This window comes from Diceros bicornis, chromosome 20 (assembly GCF_020826845.1).
Source record: "Diceros bicornis minor isolate mBicDic1 chromosome 20, mDicBic1.mat.cur, whole genome shotgun sequence".
Lineage (NCBI taxonomy): Eukaryota > Metazoa > Chordata > Mammalia > Perissodactyla > Rhinocerotidae > Diceros > Diceros bicornis.
In genome coordinates, this window is record NC_080759.1 from 30,988,572 (window position 1) to 31,007,788 (window position 19,217).

General features: G+C 46.0%; 1 protein-coding gene across 2 annotated transcripts in view; it reads right to left on the minus strand.

The window, feature by feature from the left end:
- Positions 1-19,217, minus strand: part of EGFLAM (EGF like, fibronectin type III and laminin G domains) — a 175,849-nt gene that overhangs the window by 8,883 nt on the left and 147,749 nt on the right. For both annotated transcript variants that reach the window (XM_058564203.1, XM_058564204.1), the window contains 4 exons: positions 17,994-18,110; positions 15,353-15,533; positions 7,641-7,719; positions 4,605-4,748 (listed from right to left, as the gene is read on the minus strand). In XM_058564203.1, coding sequence (XP_058420186.1) covers positions 4,605-4,748; positions 7,641-7,719; positions 15,353-15,533; positions 17,994-18,110 — 521 coding nt within the window. The remainder of the gene's footprint in view (positions 1-4,604; positions 4,749-7,640; positions 7,720-15,352; positions 15,534-17,993; positions 18,111-19,217) is intronic.

A 19,217-nucleotide genomic window follows, 5' to 3' on the forward strand; every position in this document is an offset into this window, starting at 1 on the left:
AACTTGGGTGACTCGACAAGCCATGAGACAAAGCTGTCACTCTGACCCTGAAAAATCCACTGTTTCCTAACGAATTTTCCCACATCAAGTGTCTCCTTTTATGAAACAGCCTGGAGGTGGAATTTTCAGATTTCATTAATTAGTGGCCAAATGCTTACAGAAGAAATGTATGAATATGAAGCAGGGCTGTGAGCTGGTTGGCAGAAACTTAGCTGAATTACCACGTGTGGCTTTCATGAGAGGCAGCACAGGGCAATAGAAAGAGCGTGGACACTTGGATTGGACTAACCTGCCTTGATTTCCAGTCTTGCCAATTACTAGTGTTGTGACCTTGGGCAATTTGCTTCACCTCCCTGAGTCTAAGTTTCCTCATCTGTCAAATGGGGGTAATAATACCTCTCCTATAGGGAATACTAAGTAAGATAACGTAAGGAAAGAGCACAGCACATAGTGGGAACCAAACAAATAATCCCACCATCTTAAATATATGCAGTACTTAATGCAGCTCGTATACAGGGTTGACAATATATCCTGGGGAACTAGCAGTAAGGAGAAAGTTGCCACCAGGAGTTAAACTCATCGAAGCCTCTCCTGGAAGGGTAGTCATGTGTGAGAGTAAACCAACAGGCTGTAAATATGTAACCAAAAAGGTCAGGACACCCAGATCTCAGAATCAAGGTGAGCTGGGTATAATCACGGGGACGCTAGACTGGAATGTGATTGTAATCCAGTGAATGGAAACCTTTTAAGTTGTGTTTGGACAAAGGAAGGGCTTTCCTCTCTTTTGTTCTCCAGCCTGATAAAGTGCCTGTTCATGCAAAGAGCCAGAATGTGCTCAAGGGAGTCAACAGTGGATCTAAGAGACAGGAATCCAGCCATTAATGTTGATGGGGCACGGGGGCGAGTCAGTTGGCATCTCCGTGGCCTGACTTTCCAACTCCTGCCCCCGACTCTATCTGATTTCAGACCCTCCAAATAACCTCCTGCTTCCCCAGATGCCCTGCTACTTCACCCTGGGATATCTGTTTCTTTTATATAATAATAAATGACCAAGAATAGTGGGTTACCTTCATTGGGAGAGGGCATGAGGGAGCCTTTTTGGGTGTAGGAAATGTTCTATATCTAGGTGATGGTTACACAGGTATTTACATGTTTAAAAATTTATCAAGCTATACCTAACATTTGTGTACTTTATGTAAATTATACCTCAATTAAAAGAATAAAAACATATGAATGAATGAACAAATGAATGCATGTCCGGTATCTCTATCAATGTCTTGTGAATCTGGTTGGCATGAATCGGGTATCCTGGTCCAAGTTCACCTAATCATCTTAGCTTGCATGAAAGGCTATGAGGGAGAGCACTAGGGTGGACCACCAGGAAATGCCATCAGGTGAGGCCTTTTGGAAGCCACTAGGCTGTCTCCAGGTGGTGACACTTCTTCGTGGAGCCTCCTTTAAACTGTACCACAGGGCAACTTGCTAATGTCAGATCTCTCCCTTCTCTGTGGTATGAAAATGTTATCAAGGTCACATGGAAAATCAGTGGATAAGATCGTCAGTCGAGTGATTTTCACAAACCTGCTCACTGGGGTCTATGCCCCACATATAACAATAAAACAAACAAGACAAAACAGAAAATAAAAGACCACGCTCTTAGCTGAGCACTTTGATTGCCTTTCTTCTACTCAAACTTGCACCAAAACGAAAAATAATTTTTATTTAGAGTTCTGTTGATCTTCCTTATTCTCTGGCAGAAGGGCTTCGCCCACTAAATTAGGAAAAGGATTAGCATTTAGATGAAGGAAGAAACTCAATACAGTTGAGAATATATTTTATTATCTTCCATTTCCTATTGTTTGTTTGGACCTGGATCAAACAACAAAACTTAAAAAATGTCTCAGCCCCCTAATAGACCAGTTCACTCTCTAGGTTCCACTGATGTAAGCTGCTGGAGGGCAGGACCTATGTCTTATTAAAAATAATAACAGTAACAATAATTATAGCTAAATTTTATGACCCAGTATTGTGCTCACTTCCTTACATATGTCATTGATCTAAGGCAGGGGTTTTTAGAATACAGAACACACTTGATCAAGAATAATAATTTTGATAATTGTTATCACTAATAACTAGATATGCCAGGCCCTGCACTAAGCGCTTTATGTGAATTCATTCATTCAGTGCTCACAACTAACCCTTTCCTTTTATGGAGAAGTCAAGTAACTTGCAGGAGATCACATGGCTGTGGGAATCTCACATGTCTGACTTGGAAGCCCAAGCTTTTGACCACTTTGGGCCATGTTTCTCAGTGCGCGGTTCCTGATTGTTTCCAATCAAATTCTGGCACCCTCCCAGACCTACTCCATCAGAATCTCTGGGGGTGGGCCCGGCAATTTACCTCTGAAGCAAGCTCCCCCCCGAACTGACTCTCTGTCTGCTGACATTTTCAAACCACTGGCCTACACTCCAACTCCTCTCTACACCCAGCCTTCTGCAGCGCTTCCATACATCTGGATTGGGTGAATGGATGTGGGGTTACTGCCCAGAGGAAGGAAGTACAGCAGAGCAGAAACACCATGGCTCCAGACCTGGGATGGGCACAGATGTCTGCCTGGCGTGGGCTAAACAGTGCATCCTTTACACAGAACACAACCAGAACTCCAGGCTTAAAAGAAAAACACGGGGACAATTGTCAGAAACCTGAGAAAGAAAGAGTAACATAAGAAATATGTCCTAGATGGAGTGGAGTTGTTAGAAGGGCATCCAGGAGGTGTGGGAAGATGGGGGGCAACCGGGGGGCTGGCCAGGGCTAGGTGTGAGAGCCGGTGGGAGCTGTGGGGCGGCCCTGGGCAGATCGAGTTTCCCTGTCCGGCTGGGGTGGGTGGTGAATAGGTTTAGCTGGCGGTTTAGGGGGGAAGTTGGGCCTCCCACCCACAGCTGAGCTACTGTTTCAGTTCCCTTTTCTGGGCACAATCAAGTACTTGAGGCCTTGGCGAGGTTAACCACAGGAAAACCACAAGAAAATAGCTTCGCGGCAGCCAGCTCAAAACTGGGGTGTGAAGAGCTCCGCATTTGACCTTGGGGCCAGGGGAGGAAAGGGGGGAGAGAGTGAGAGCTGCGCTCAGGGCCAGCCTCCAGCCTTCAACCACACATGTCTCACAAAATTCCCAACAACCATAGGATCGCATCCCTTAGCACACTCTGCTATTTAGGGGCAAGCGTGATGTTGGACAAGTGACATTTCCTCTCAAAATGCCTTTTATTCAAAGTGAAAAGACTTACATTATCCTACTCTGGCTGTCACTAATCCCAGTGCATGGCCCATGGAAGCCCCAGAATTAAGTCTTCATCTTCTTTGTAGTTCCGTTAACTCGCCTATGTCTATTTCACTTCCAATTAATTCCATATCATTTAGTGAACACTTGTGCTAGTCACCAGAGGGGGGATTAGAGAAGGAAAAGCCCAGAGAAATTCCTGCCCCCATGGGGCAGATGGTCTAGAGACTGAGGAGGGGTTTCAAACCTTAGTAGGCATCAGAATCGCCTGGAGAAACGGTTAAAACAAGATTGCTGGGCCCCACGCCTAGTTTTCCTGGTTCAGTAGGTCAGGGATGGGGCCTCAGAATTTGCATTTCTAACAAGTTCCCAGGTGATGCTAATGCTGCTGGTCCAGGGACCGCACTTTGAGAATCACTGATCTAGATGAGTTATTTCCAACCTCAAGTGAGGATGTGTCATCACAATCTCTAGAGAAGCTTTCTCATATTACACAAGCTCCTCCCTGCCCTGTGGGAACCTTGCTCTCATCCATTCTGGTGGGGAGAAGCTGTCCAGGTAATCTGTTAGCTATTTCATAGCTACTCATGTGACAAATTTGAGAACAGGCTAAATTGACTTAAAAGAGGTAAGAACTTCCAGGACTGCCTTGTCAGTATCGCCGAAGAAGCATTTACAACAATCCAAATGTTGGGTTGATCTACTGAGACACGAATCTGTGCTTTGTTCTTCTTTGCAGTGGGAGATTGGAAAGCAGGCATGCTCCTTCCCAAGGCTAATAGGGAGCGGAGTCAGAATTTAGAGTCAGGAGATTAGATCTTCAGATCTACCTGAGCTGGTGAGCACTGAGCTGTGTACTCACATCCATGCTTGGCAGCATCCAAGTCCTCTTTCTACTACTTCCTAATTTTCAAGTTGGGAGCATGTGGCAGTGACATCCTAGAACAGGGGTCACAAAATTGTTCTGTAAAGGGCCAGATAATAAATATTTTAGGCTTGGCCATAGAGTCCCTATTGAAACTACTCAAGCGTGCCATCCATGGTAAATGAATGAGTATGGCACAATTCCAATAAAACATCACCTGCAAAAATGGGTGGTGGGCCGGATTTGCCCCTCAGGCTGTATGTAGTTTGCTGATGGCTGCTCTGGAAGATGGATGTTGGAAAGAAAGACCAGGAAGTTCAAATAAGCCTGGAGCTTCAGGCAACAGTCTATTCCAGTAGACTGTGTCCCGGATCACGTTTACTTCACTCTCATTTGGCACGATGTGCATTGTGTGAGAAAAATCACAAGGTGATGCTGACAGCAGCTGGTGAGGTGGTTACCTGAACACCAGGGCTCCATCCCGAAGGCCCAAGGAAATGAAGTCACTGTTGGGCCTCATGGGGCTGTCTCCCCTCCACATCAACAGGCCATCTTTGGCAGTTGTCTTAAACCTCATGAATGCATTTGATCTTGATCCTGACACCCTAGAGGAAATACACAAACAGTTGCACCAAATCAACCAGTATCCACCAACATCCATTTCTAAGTAATCCCAGTTTCTTCTTCCAGCCCTGAGAAGCCAGGTCTAAGGATAATCTGGCATTTCTGACACTTATTACCAGGGGATTAGAAATGGCATCACCATCATGGGTCTAGAAGTCTGGACTGATCATTCTGCAGCAGTGTCTTCCTCTCCAAGTGTGGTGAAACCACACATGAGAGCTCTTGCTGAGTCACAGATTAGCCAGACACCAACCAATGCCACGGTCCCAGGCTGCATCCCCAACACACACCTCAGTTTTCTCTCTTTCCTGTCCTACCACTTAAAAGTCCTTGTGAAAGTGTTCCCCATTCCCCAACAGAAAGTGGGTTTCTTAATTGCCGAGAGGTTCAAGTTGGCAGCTGCTCTGGGCTATGATCATGGCTGTGGATGGCCAGCTCTGGTGGTGACTGTTCTTGAGGGCACAGGAGGAGTGACTGGACAGGGGGCACAGTGTCAGCCAAGGAAGGTGGCTTGATGGGATGATGGTCTTGAGAGGTGTTGGGGCAGAGGCAGGCTGGAGAGGAACAGGAAGCCAAGAGGAAAGGAGGTGTGCTCAGGCAGGTCAGGTCCCACCCCTACAGCCATGGCTGGGAACAGGATCATATGCTTATGTGTTCTTATCAATTCTTGGGAATAGACTAATTCAGAAATCCAGTCTCACCAAAGTGATGTGGGGAAAAGAGCAAGCATAAGGTCCTTAAATAACAGATGAGATTAGAGTAAATATAATTTAATATTGCTACTAATATGGCACTATAGTGCCATATTTCCATTCTCCTAGAGTGGATTGAGTGGTGAACAGTGGAGGGGGACTTTTGTCTAGGCTTCACAGAGCCTAATATAGACAGGAAGAGACCAAGTTTGCCTTTCTCATGCAGGGCTCAGAGTGGTGAAGGAGGACTAGGGTCCATGAAGGTGACTTCTCCACCAGGCCAGATGCAGAGCAATCCAGCCCTGGCCCATTCCCTAGAGACCTGCTTTTCCCAGTCTTTTGTTCCAGGTTCCTTCCTTCCAATCAATGCCTCAGATACATTGATTGATATAAACCAATCAAAATGGTTCTACTTCTCTTGCAGTGATTGGTTTAGGGATGGACATGTGACCCACCATTGTCCAATCAGATCAGAAAAAGAATTCTTTCCTTTGAGTCACATGAGGGAAAAAAAAGTTTTTTTACTTCCACTGGATGATTTATTGCCCTGATTTATAGCCATCTTATGAGGATCTTATGGACAACTGTCTTATAATCATGAAGGGAGTGGCCTCTGGAGAATATGCTGAGGATAATAAGGCAGAAAGATGGAAGAGACTTGGGCTTTGATGATACAGTTGATTCTCTGAATTAATCAACCCAGGAGCCAGTCAAAGTCTGGATTGCTTACTATATGAAATAACAAATACACTTCATGTTTAAGACATTTTGAGCTGACTTTTCCGTTACTTACAGCCGAAGGCATCTAACTAAAACTGATTCTGAGCTTGACTTCCACCTGCAGCTTCACGCACATGCATATATACACGCACATACACACATGCACACAAGTGCCATCTGAGTTGCTCTGGTTTGGGGCCCCACGCCTCCTACTCTCACCAACCCCCTCTACTCCCCTAAACCAGCTGGTGCCTCTCACTAAACCCCAGGGGACTGAGGACTCGGGCCTCTCACACACTGTCCCTGCTTTCTGGGGGCTGAATGTCCTTCCATCCTCGGGGAGAAAGGACTGAAGAAGGAAGAGCATCTCTCTTGGCTGGAAATCCATTTTTCCTAAGGTCCCATGCCAAGACAACCTAGATAAACACAACATGGGATTAGAGAAATGGAGTGATGCCTGTCTGGGGTACATTCAGAATTACATAGGGACATAGGGACATCCAATGCTCCAGGAAAATGTCTCTTGACCACTTTTGCTCTTTGAAAAGCCACCCAACTCCACTAAAAACGGTGTGCCTTTAGCTTAAAGCTTTGCCTTAGCTAATCTGTTAAGATGCAGTCAACCTGAAGAGGAAGGAAAATTCTAGAATGATTATGCTGGCTGTGGGGTGGGGGATTGTGCACTATAAACTACAAAGAACTAGGGGAGAGAAAAGAAAGAGAGAAGGGGTACACTGAAAGTGCCAAAGATGAGCCAGCCTTTGCATTGTCATGTAAACAGGCTGATCCAAACCAGGGGCTTGGACTCCAGTGCAGGGCTGGAGCTTCTGCGACCAGGGATTAAAAGCCATGGCTGTGACTTGGGCTTCTCCTTGTGCCACGCTCTTGTATCCACATGAAGAGAGTTGAGGAGCTCCTCACAGAACTGGTCAGAGCCTGAAGAAGATGGTGGACCCTTGTTGATGAAGATGCAAAGTAGGACATGGACCTGGAGGTGTTTGTCTGGTTGACAGAGCACCAGAATCCTTCTCCTGCTGGCTCTGGGCAGAGCTGCAGACTCTGGCCACAGAACAGCAGGAAGCTAACAGCTCTGCCTGGGAATCACACTCAGAACCTTGGCTTTGGGAGCATCAAGTTCTCACTGCTTCTCAAGGCCCAAATATTAGAAACCCCAGGGCTAGGCACACTCCTCTCTCCAGGCCTTTTGACCAGAAAGCACTTGGGTTGTTTGTAATAGAGTTGTTTGAAAGGCTGCATTTTTCAAGTTTTGTTTGTTTTTATGTTTTGTTTTGTTCTAGTTTCCATGTTTATTTTGTGTGGTTTTTATTCTCCTGAGGCCATGGCTAAACTGCTGTCTTTGAGAATTATCTTCTGGCTTGTAAGATAAGGAAAAGCCCTGGGAAAGATATTGAGAAATCTACCCCCATAGATCTAAGGAAGGTGCCTGTTGAAACTTATTACCTCTTGAGGATATCTGGATTGTCATATATCAGGTAACTGCGGCCGATAAACTGCGGAATCTCAATGGCTTCTGTGATTGCTGAGACAGAACAGAAAATGGAGGTTACATGATATGTGGCTCTCTTGACCCCAGCCCTCAACCACGTGGCAGGAAAATACAAAGAAAGCCAGCTCCTGGAAATAGGACATTTAACAACTTGTCAGCCACTTCCTCTTGGCTGCATACACCCTTGTCCAGGTTCAGAGCTGCCTGGCCTGATGGCCTGCAGTTGGCGTCTCCCTGTTGTCCCCTCCCTGGGGGATGGCCATCACTGTTATTGGCCTCAGCACTACTGAGAAGGCCTTGCAATACCAGAAACTTGAACTGCACCCAATTATTCTTGGAAGCCAAAGAGCAGGTCTTGGGCCATGAGGGGAGCAGCTAGGGATAACCCTAGATGTTCTCCAAGGGAGGCTGAGAAAATAATCCCCAACAAAGCCCACCAGGATTTCTTTATTTGAAGCCAATCTGCCCCAGAACCCCCCCACCCAACCCCCCCAGCCATGATCTCAAGAGATTGGAGAAGTAGGAGAGATGAAGCTTTGTTTGACTCTTGTTTTTACAAATCACCTTCCAGTGTCATATTTCACCAAATCTTCACCACAATCTCATGAAGTAGCAGGGAGTATGGGGGAAGGGCAGGGTTGGTTATTCCTATTTTATAGAAGATGAAAATGAGGCACAGAAATCATCAAGATCATACAGCTAAGAGAGCAATGGACCATAAGCCAGATTGACTCCCCTTAATTCTGGCCCTCAGCCCACTTTTTACTTTCCAATATTTTAGAAGGGTATTTCCTTCTTTTCCCAATTTCTCATCACTGTTTTCCTGTGGAATCACCCTTTTCCACACAGCTAGCAAAAGACTAGGTTCAGTAGTTGTGTTTGGCATTTATAAATTAGGGATAATTTAGGGGATTTCTACTAGAGATAATAGCAATATCTCTTTCCTTTTTAGAAAGACACAGAAATGGCAGTTTAAAGAAATAAAAGTAGACTGAATCTCATTGTCAAAGAAATGTGCAAAACAAGAGAGAATAAACAAGCTTAAGAAATGAGTTATAGTTTCACAAAAATACGTGGTTGTTGCAAAGAAGACATTGAACTAAGGACTCTTCTCTCTAAGGAGGGAAAATGTATGGTTATTTCACACTATGAACAATAAGAGAGTTTAAACTTAACTTCTAAACATTAAAAAAAAAAAAAAAGATAACAGCAAACCCCAAAACCCAATGACATTGGGCCCCCAAGTATAAGTTCCTATGTTGGCAGGTCACCCATGGCGTGTTCCCAAAATCTTTTCATAAAAAAGAAAGGAAGGAAGAAAACAAGAAAAGCAAAGGAAGAAAAAGAAAGCTTTAAAGGATTGTTAAAGTGGGTGGGAGGAAAAGGAGATGAAGAGGAAGGGAAGTTGACAGAGGAAATGAGTGGGATGCAAAATGACAAGAGCTGAGTAGAAAGATGAGTGGGAAGAGAGGGAAAGAAATGCCACAGAGAAGGAGGAGAAGGCATGAACAGAAAGGAGAGCCAGGTGGACAGGCGCCCCGGGTAGGGAAAGGAGAAGGGGAGGGAAGAGGCAAGGCAGGGAGAGAATGGACCCAGAGGACTAGAAATAGAACTGAGAGGGCGAGAATGGAGGATGAGAAAGGAAATAAGAGTGCAAAAATGCAGGAGGTGAAGGAGCTCTCAGCTGGGACGGCAGGCCCAAAGTTTCAGGATACTAGTGCTGAGAAGGGAGGAGGGGGGAATATCTAAGCTGATGGAGGAGTCCTTCCCAGAACTAAACATCACCAAGGCGTCCCTGCTGGGTTTGGCTCATGCCCAGGGTGAGAGGCACGGGCAGGGCCCGTTGCAGCTGTTATTGGCCATAGATGTGGGCCTGTGGCCAAAAGCCATGGTTCGCCTGGACTCTTTGAAACAGTCAGAAGGTGCTTGTCATACATCAGTTCCGCACGCGGAACATCAAAGGGGTCTGTGTGAGCCCCATCCAGCTGCCTGCTAAGCCCCTAGCTCAGGAGCCCAGGCATTTCCCGAGGTCCAGCTGGGAGACAAGTGTGTTCTCAGGCCTGGCACTTCTGGAGGGAGGATTCCCACCACCCTGGTTGGTATGCCCGAGTCCCACACCACTTACCCCAGTTACCCTGTGCATGTGGTTGGCCTGCAGTGTGCCTGCGGCCTGGCCAGAGTCTGCCATGGCACAAACCCAGAGCACTTTCACAGTCTCTCCTAGGACTTACTGTACTTACTATTGAGGCAGTAGTTCCCACACTCTGCCAGGTGACAGCATGAAACAGAACAGGGAAAGTCAGAATGTCACAGTCACTGTAAAATCCCAAAGACTGGTTGCAGATCACTGGAAACCAGCCTTGTTTCCCTTGTACAGCCCTGCAGAGGGCCCAGCACGTCCTCTAGGGAATGTGAATATGAATCCTAACAAGAGCCACTGGAAATCTTGTCTCATCATGATTAGCACCAAGTCACCCCACTCGCCTCCCCAGTCTCGGCTTAATGGTGGGGCTGGAGGTGGTGGTGGACCAAGAAGATGTGTGTAAAAAGTTGTTGGACACTTCTGAGGCTCCCCTGACCTTGAACTGACAATCCTATTTCATTCTAAACCTGGAGAAATACTTCCTTGCTAAACAGTTACTTACCTTGTCAATGATTATTATTTTTCTTGGCTCTAGGCTGCATGTGGAAAGGGAATGATAAGTCAGCCAGCTGCCTCTTTTCTCTCCGTAGTGGGAAATATCACCCTAATTCCCACCCCTCCCCTCTTTGCAAGATTCCAAAGACTTGGCTATTTAGTGATTAACAAAGGGCAGGGGAACCCTCCAGAAATGGCACCACTGAATACAAAGTGGTAAAAATATACTCAATGTAGTCAATACGTATGGATAAATATTAATTCCATCCTAAAACATTAGAGCTGGAAGTGACAATCTAGCTCTTTCTGGTTTGTTCAAATATTGTAAACAAGATTATATTTTAACCTAACCCTTTATACCTAATTTTTTATGCATTGCCTTTTCTCTGTAATGAAGGCTTTACTGATACATTAGTCGAAACGTGGTTTTGTTGTTCTCTCCCATTTATACCTAAAATCTTGTGCCATCTGGTGATACAAAAAACACCCCGAATGAATAGCAGCCTCCAAGCCAGCAGCCCAGCAGCTCAGGCAGAGCAAATTTTCCACTTGAGGGACTTGAAATTCCCAATAGACTATGAAGAGTTGAAGAAAGTACTGGCTCTTTCATAGCGTCACAGGACATTAGTGAAGGACCTGGGGGTGTTGTAATCTAGCTTTCTCAAAAATACCCTGATAGGTGGCCATCTAGCCCGAGGCAACACTTCCCAGGATGGGCAGCTCACTCACCCACAGGGCAACCCTCCCTTGTTGGACAGTTCTACTTGGTACAGAATTCTTGGTTACATGAAGCTGACTGCAACCACAACATAAACAGACAAACAAAACATCTTTCTCTACACTACCAGCCGTCATCTAAAGACCAACATCTAGGCTGAACATCCCCCTATTTTCCATTGTTTAATGATACACCATCCGAAGAAAAGAAATTCCCTGAAGTATGCATAGCTTATATGTTTTATTAATTCGTGTTTTTATATACTAAGTTTTCTTAAAGTATGACCTGTATTTACTGAAGCTATTCTTTAATACACCGGAACCAAAAAAATTCACCCAAATCAGACCCAGCAATATGATGTGAATCTACTAAATACAAAGTAAAATGTCCTAAATGTTGTGTATGTGGTAGATCAGTACCAATCAGGCAAGATCTGACCTTTTAAGACTGTGCATCCCTGACGAATGTGTGACCCAAGGCCAGGCGGTGCCTTAGTAGCTATTGTGTCATAGTGAGTGCGGAGCCCCTCACCTGCTACAGAGAAACAACCCCATCTAGTGGTCTGCAGGGTCCTGCACGGTCTGAGTCCACTGTTCTCAGGAATGCAGGGAAGGGAAGGGAGGACCAGGGCTCAGAGTTCTTTCCCAAGTGGGCTGTCTTGCTATTGGCTGGGAGAACTGTAGGAGAAAACAGCTGCATTCTAGACTCTTGTCTTAGACCCTCAGAGCCTCGCAAAGGCTCTGAGAAGTTCTGCAGAAGAGAGAGCTGTTTAAATCTGTTTACTCAGCATTCCCCTAATTTATTTGACCAGACCACAGACCCCCCTCCCATTTTGTGTATGGGAATGTATGTGTGTTTATGCCTGTATGTGTGAGCAAAACAGCCATTAACATCACTTAGGACTTCATTTTTTACATGCTCTTCGTGAAACTCTGCTTTAACTTATGAGTAACTTACTTAGATACAAGAGCTCTGAGGGCCTGGGACACAAGATGGGTAAATTTGAACGAGATCAGAGAGAAAGAGGAAAGAAATCTCGAAGGATGGGGAGTATCTTTTTGAGAATGGAGGCCTTGTTGACATTCCCCTGGTGAGATGAGAAGGGTGCCTCAGTATTGGGGTGCTGCATGGGGTGCTGAGGTTTGAGATGGAAGAAAGCACCTAAGCGTGAGAGCCCCCAAGTGGAAGATGAGAGACCCCTAAAGTCAAGCCTTATGATTTTTGTCAGCACCTGACATCACGGCTGGAAGTTAGAAGAATCTCTGGCTCCTCCTATCCTGGTAGGTTCCCCAGGCTAGGACAGAGAACCTCAATTTTCTGCTGCTGCTGCTGCGGGGAGCCTGCCATGCCCTGAAAGCAGCCAAGAGCTCAGTGGGAGCCCGATGCCACCTCTGTCTGGGCTCAGGCTCTCCTGTTCCTGCCTCTGACCTTTCAGAGACCAAGGGAGGGCATCCCGAAGCCACCGTGATTGTCTGAGTGCCTAGAACTGCTCCAGATTTATCTGAGTTTGTGGCCCCAGCCCTCCTGCGCCAACAGAAGGTGAGAACAAGTGCCCAGTCTCCTGACTAGGGTCCTAGTGGGATTTTCCTGCCTGCCACGAACTCTCTGATGAGGTTAGAGAAAACCAGACTCACTGAGGATCCCAAAATGAAACTCTTGACAGAGAAGGTACCCCTTGGGATGGATTGAACGAGACCTGGTGCTGGGAATTTCTACAGCATGTTACTCAGTGTGAAAGCACTGGTTTAACTTCTAAGGGGGATGCTAGGAATAGATTCTTCCTTTTGAAGCAAGATCTGGTTATCAGGGAGGGAAGAAAATAAACCTTTAAATATATGAGGCTACGAATCACCTCGTAGATTATACTGGTTTCTCTCTGACAACCAAGGATGGCTGCTAACCACTCTCAGTCTTTTCTGCTAAGAATTTACCCAAACTTTTAGAATGTTCTCTTGCATCTCTATGGAATAGTGTAGTTGCGTCTCATCCTTTTCTTTGCAATCGTTACCCAGGACTAGACACTCACCCCAATATTATAGCAGTCTGTATGGCAAATGCCCACCGCCGTGTGCCTGCCAGGGCCTGGAAAAATTATCCTTAACAGCCTAACCTGCACCTAGAGCCCCATTAATCCTCTCAAACCATACAACAGCAGAGGAAATTATGTGATACAGGCCATGCCTCCCGTATATGAATCTTCATAGGATTGGCAACAGCCGCCATTTTGCTAGGAGCACTATTTCTATTTCTAAGCACAAGGCGATATAGATACAACACGAGGGGAGCTAACGGTTTTAATCTTGGCTAAAGCCTAGTATGTTGCAGAAAAAGAAGCCTAATGCCTCCCGTTCCCCTGCCACTGTCCATTCCCTTGGGTCTTGCTAGAATGCCCTGGCCCTTGCCAGAGATCTGCCCCTTCAATCTAGTGAGATTTGTTTCTCATTGAACCTGAACCCATAGTTACGAAGCTACACAAGTGAGCACTGTATATCTATTGTGGCTAATGTTCTGTAGCAGGAAACGAGGGTTCACAAGATCACAAACTATCCTTTCCTTCTTCCTCTAGTTCCCGAAGCTAAATGTTCATTTAAGCCCAGACTTTCTACATTGACCATTAGCATTAGCATTTAAGGCAGAAACGAGCTTGAACTGCCTGGGGTAATATTGGAGACCTGGGAAATTCAAACGCTGGTGTGTGAAATCCAAACCCAATTTTCTGAATGAATGGGCTGCTCTTCAACTAAATCTCTGCCAGTACACGCTATTAGCTAAACAATGATCTGCTTGTTAGAGTTACACAGGATCATTCACAAATAGATCACTTACTCCTCTTCCGGGGAGTCATCACTAGGATGAGATACGTCAATAAACATATTTCATATGATTAGCCATGCAGGTTTCCAAATTCTTTTAAATATAATACTACTTAGTCTTCCAGCTGGCAAATTTCATCTTTCATATTTTCTAAGACTGCTGCAAAACCATTCCATATACAAAATATCTACCTGTAATTTACAGTTTTCCTCTAAGCCCTACTTCTAATAAAAATCAGGAACCTGGAAACAAATAGGAAAGAGAGTGAGCCCGTTCCTTCACTTAGGCTCGCTGCCTTACTTCCTGTGGGCCTGTCTGCTTTCTTTTGTTTTTGTTTTTTGTGAGGAAGATTAGCCCTGAGCTAACATCTGCCAATCCTCCTCTTTTTGCTGAGGCAGATTGGCCCTGGGCTAACATCCATGCCCATCTTCCTCTACTTTATATGGGACACCGCCATGGCTTGACATGTGGTGCGTCGGTCCGCGCCTGGGATCTGAACCCACGAACCCCGGGCCACTGAAGTAGAGTGTGCGCACTTAACGGCTACACAACCAGGCCGGCCCCTGCTGTTTTTTGTTCCTAGACAGGTGGACCCCACTGATGCTCTAACCAAGAAGGTCCTTATGGCCTACATAATGCATCTGCATGGTACAGGCCTCTTCTAGACCCCAGGCCTATGGCCTCCGCCTCCCTTGAGCAGGTGTGGAAAGCTCAGTCCAGCAGGGGCTTGTGGTCTGTGACCTGCTCTGCTTTCAGACAAGGGCAGGTTGGAAGCTGAGTAGCTCACAGTACCTGCTAGTGGACTTTATTTTTCTCGCCAATAAGAATAAGGGCTAGTATTGGCTGAGTACTTCCCAGCCATACTTCTAAATGCTTTATGTACATTGCTTCATTGAATCTATACCACAACCCTCTGCGTTAGATACTATTGCTATTATCATTCTCATTTTACAGATGAGGAAACTGAGGCACAGAGAAACTTAGGTATCATGGATAAAAGCACTCTACACAAGGTTATTCATACTTTAGAGTCAATAACGTAAAATTCATATTTTTCTGTATTTGGCAAGATTTCTCAGATTTCTCTCTATAGCATTCACAGGCAGGGGTCAAAATATTTATCAGCCTGTAAAGCACAGGCATCCACCATAGGCTCTGGAAGTGACTCAGATGCAGGGGATCCTGGAAACTCCTCTATATTATGGGTTAACCTTTTGGTTCCTGGACCATGAGAGGATTCTCAGGGAAGAAGCTAGGGCAGGGAAGTGGGGAAGCTATTTGCCTACGCTTACAGAAGTATTTCAGCATTTTAATTATTAAATAATTATAGTAGTTTGTATACAATTAACCACCTAATACGTTATGAAATCATTGATAAAAATAACTGGTATGGCTGTCCTGGTGTTACCAACTCTTCCTTTAAGAGTGGCGGTCCCCCAAATGGTCTGTCCGTTCTCTCTGCTCCCGGAAGCAGTGCCTGAGACCCCTGCATGTACCTTTCTGGCAGTGCAGCCCCTCAAAGCCCAAGGGGCAGTCACATTCATAGCCCTCCTTCCTGGGCCGGCAGCTGCCCCCGTGGGCGCAGGGGTCCCCTACGCAGGGGTGGGCTGCATTCTCCACGTTCACACCCCAGGTAAAGTCATGCTTCACGTGGATGGTTCGGTCATTCAGGATGATCTGGGGGAGAGAAAATGTAAAGAAATTCATGAATTCAGAAAGCATCTTGGCAGTCATCTGAAGCTTCTCTCAGCACACTAACCTGAGCTACATGTAGTGAGGGAGCTTTAAAAATAAGAGAGAAAGTCCAGTTGCTGCTTTTGTAGTCTTGTAAGTGATGCAGGAACTGAAGTGATTACATTTGTCCCTTAGGAGAATCTACTGAGAGTAAAGCATCCTCCGGATCTGGAAGAGTAGGCCAGGCTGGTCGTAAAGAAGTTTCAATAACTTCAAAATTAGGGTTCTCAACCTAGCTGCGTATTAGAATCACCTGGGGAGTTTTAAGAACTATACTAATGCCAGCCCCACCCGGATCAATTGAATCAGAATCTCTGAGGGCGAGATCCAGTCAGCAGTAACTTTTAGAAGCTTCCCAGTTGATTCTAAGGTGCAGCCAGGGTTGCGTGAGGCTGCTATAAAGCACAGTAGGGAAGAATACATAACAAAGTGTTATGCAGGCAGGAATCAAAGGAGAGGTCACCTCTGGTGGGGTGGGAATCAGGAGAAGTTTCTCGCTGTACTGCTATATCTTCCTGGCTAACGTTCTCGTGTAGTCTCCACGAGACCTCCACCAGCTGGGCCTCCCTGATTGTCCCACTCACTCTTGCTGTCCTGACTCTCTGAAACTCTTGAATTCTTTTCCTCTCCACATCCCCTTCCCCACCCTTAAAACAAAAAAGTGAAACTCGGATCACATTCTTAGCACCGCTGTGCATATTCACAGGACAAGAGAGCTTCTTTACCCTCATCCCCTTTTCCCTGCATGGGGATATAGTGAAAATGGTCAATTATAGGGAGAGTTTAATGGGCTCCCCAGTCCCAAATAAATGGACCCTGTGTTTTCAGCCCTTGACTCGGAGTGTGTATTTACTTTGAGTTTCCATGTCTCTCAGGCTTTGCAGAACTTGGAGACAGAGAGAACATCTCCCAGGAGAATCTCCACCATGTAAGGGGTCCTAAAAGGTTAGCAATGGCCCTTCCTGCCACTAATCCATGTTTCCACAGGCTTGCCTAGTCCTTGGAGAGTGTCGGGAGAGCTGGGAGTAAACTTTTCCCCAGTCCTGAATCTCAGAAGCTGCTAGAGAGGAGCCAGAATCCTTCTACAATCTCCCTCTTTTCATGCTGCAAGTGAATGACTGTGAAACTGAGTCATATGTACTCAAGACAAGCCCGGAATGGCACCGTTCACTGCAGGATATGGTACAGTCAATGACTCGGTCACTGGGAGGGGAGGGTGGCCTTTCCAGGAAGTGAAGAGAAAAGGCTTGCGTGTACTGTGTGAAGGGGGGAGCAAAGTCTGGCAAGGGTGGGGAGGGAAGTGAAGACTCCTAGCATCTCAGCTTGCTTCCTAAGTGAGAATTTCAAACACACGATCAAACACGGCCAATCCCACTCATGAGGGGACGATGGTCTGAACTGAGGTGTCACTGACATCACAGTTCAGCAACAAAGGGAAATGCATTGGAGTCAACAAATATTGACTGGGCCCGTTTTCTGGGCCAGACACTGGGATATAAGAGGAGAAAGACACAGCCCCAGGGGTCCTTCGCAGCTTCCGGATGTGCAAATCACGACAGGACCTTCTTTCAGTGTCCCTCCTTCCTCTCAGCCTCCCCCATACTTGGCCTCAGGTCTGAGAAGGATGAATGGCCCATATTCCACCACTGATGCTAAAGGAAAACAGGATGATGCTGCCATCCAGGAACCAAATATGCTTTCCTTCAAATCCCTTTTCTCCTGGTGTTTGGTGGTCCTGGAAATCTGGTGTGTCAACCTGTATGTCTGTTGCAGACAGACCATACTCTCACAACCGGAGAGATCATGGACGGCCCCAAGAAAAGGAATAAGAGACAAATATGAGTGGGGTCAGTGCCTTGTATCTTTTACTAGCTGAGTGTTTTTTTGTTCTGAACCTTCTATGGAAGGACTCTTTAATCTATGCTCTTAAGACCTTGGTTACAACATTGATGGACAACTGCTAAATTGTGGGAGTAGGAATGAGGGTGGAGGTGGGAATGAGAATTGGCTCTTGCCTTGGGCAAAATGCAAAGTAACCCCACAGAGAAGCAGAGCCAAGAGTTGTTATGAGACTCCATTCGCCTCCTTCCCTCTTGTAGGAGTATCTGCAGCGACCTGACACCAGTTGTGTCCCTCAGCAGTCCCAGGATATTTTGGTGGATTTGCTGTAAAAATTCATCTTCATTGAGTTGCATTCATGGAATGTCTGCTGGGCATAGACCCAGGAGACGACATTATTAGAAAGTGGGGTTGGAAAGCTATGCTGTGAGCATTAAATAACAAAATCTTAAAAATTTCTCAAAGTTTCTTTTTTGGGTGTAGCAGGTTGCACAGGTCACAATTTTCAGTTCCATTGTCTGCAGTCCAGGTCACACAATAAACATGAGAAAGTGAAGCCTGTACCTTCTGGATGCTCCCACTGAATGGCTTGAGGATGCCCGAGTTCTTCTTCACCTCATCGTAATTGGGGACTCCACCAATAAAAATGTCCGTGTTGCACTTAATCTGTGTGAAGCCTCCCTGCCAACAGATTAAAAACAAAACGTGGTATCACTTGAGAAAAGATGGTTAAGACTACCAAATGGTAGAGACAGCCTGAAGACTCACCACAGCAATCTGTCTACACGTTGGCTTGATTTTCTCATCGTTTTGCATTGCTACTTACCACCTGTTTGAACGTTTGCAGTACCCCTCGCCCTGCAGGAAGATTACTGCCCACCTGTCCATCTCAAGCGGGGCCCGGTAACTTGCTTTAGTTAATAAAATATGAGCAGAAGAGAAATGAATCGCCAGGGAGCGGTTCACGTGCCCTGTTCCCCCTCCCTATTCCTTCAGCCTGGGTCTCAGATCCAAGCTGCAGCTGACAGTGGCTGGACGTGTAACGTGAGTGAGAAATAAACCCTCATTATAAGCTGCTGATATTTTGGGGTTGTTGGTGACTGGCTGCACCACAGTCGAGCCTATCCTGGTGGCTGAGGTCCCACTTATTTAGCACTTTGCCCAGAGGTGGATGCATCGTCAGCATTCCAGTACGGCCTGCTATTGTCATATTTGCTAATGGTAAAGATAGACCTCTTTGGACTAAGAGGAAAGGAAGGCATGGGGGGTGGGAGGCATTCCTTGTTACCAAATACAAAGGGCAGAGAAATTCTTTCCAGATTCCCAGAGAATGCCCGATTGTCAATCCCCAGAGGCTTCCCTTGCTTCTGGTCATTTCGACAGCCTAAACTCCAATGGCTGGGCTAGATAACAAGCTGTGTGTAATATTTAATATCTAAACTCCTTCCAACATGAGCCTTAAATGAAATGTTAAAATGTCTAAGATAACATACAGAGATAAGTTAAAATTTAAGATCTCTGGGGATGCACACACTTTGGGTAACATAAGTTATTGCTTCCTTTGACGGTGATTCCACCGTCAGTTTAACAATTACTACTGGGCACCTGCTATATCTAGACACTAAGTGCTGGACAAACAACAATAAAGAAGACAGACCAGTCCCTGCCCTCCAGAGGCTTCCACTCCAGGAATACAGGCAAGCAAGGGGGCAGGTGGGATTAGTACCGCAAGGACCGTCCAGGTGGCTATGGGTGCACCTGGGAGGGGGGGGGTCAGTGTCTCATACC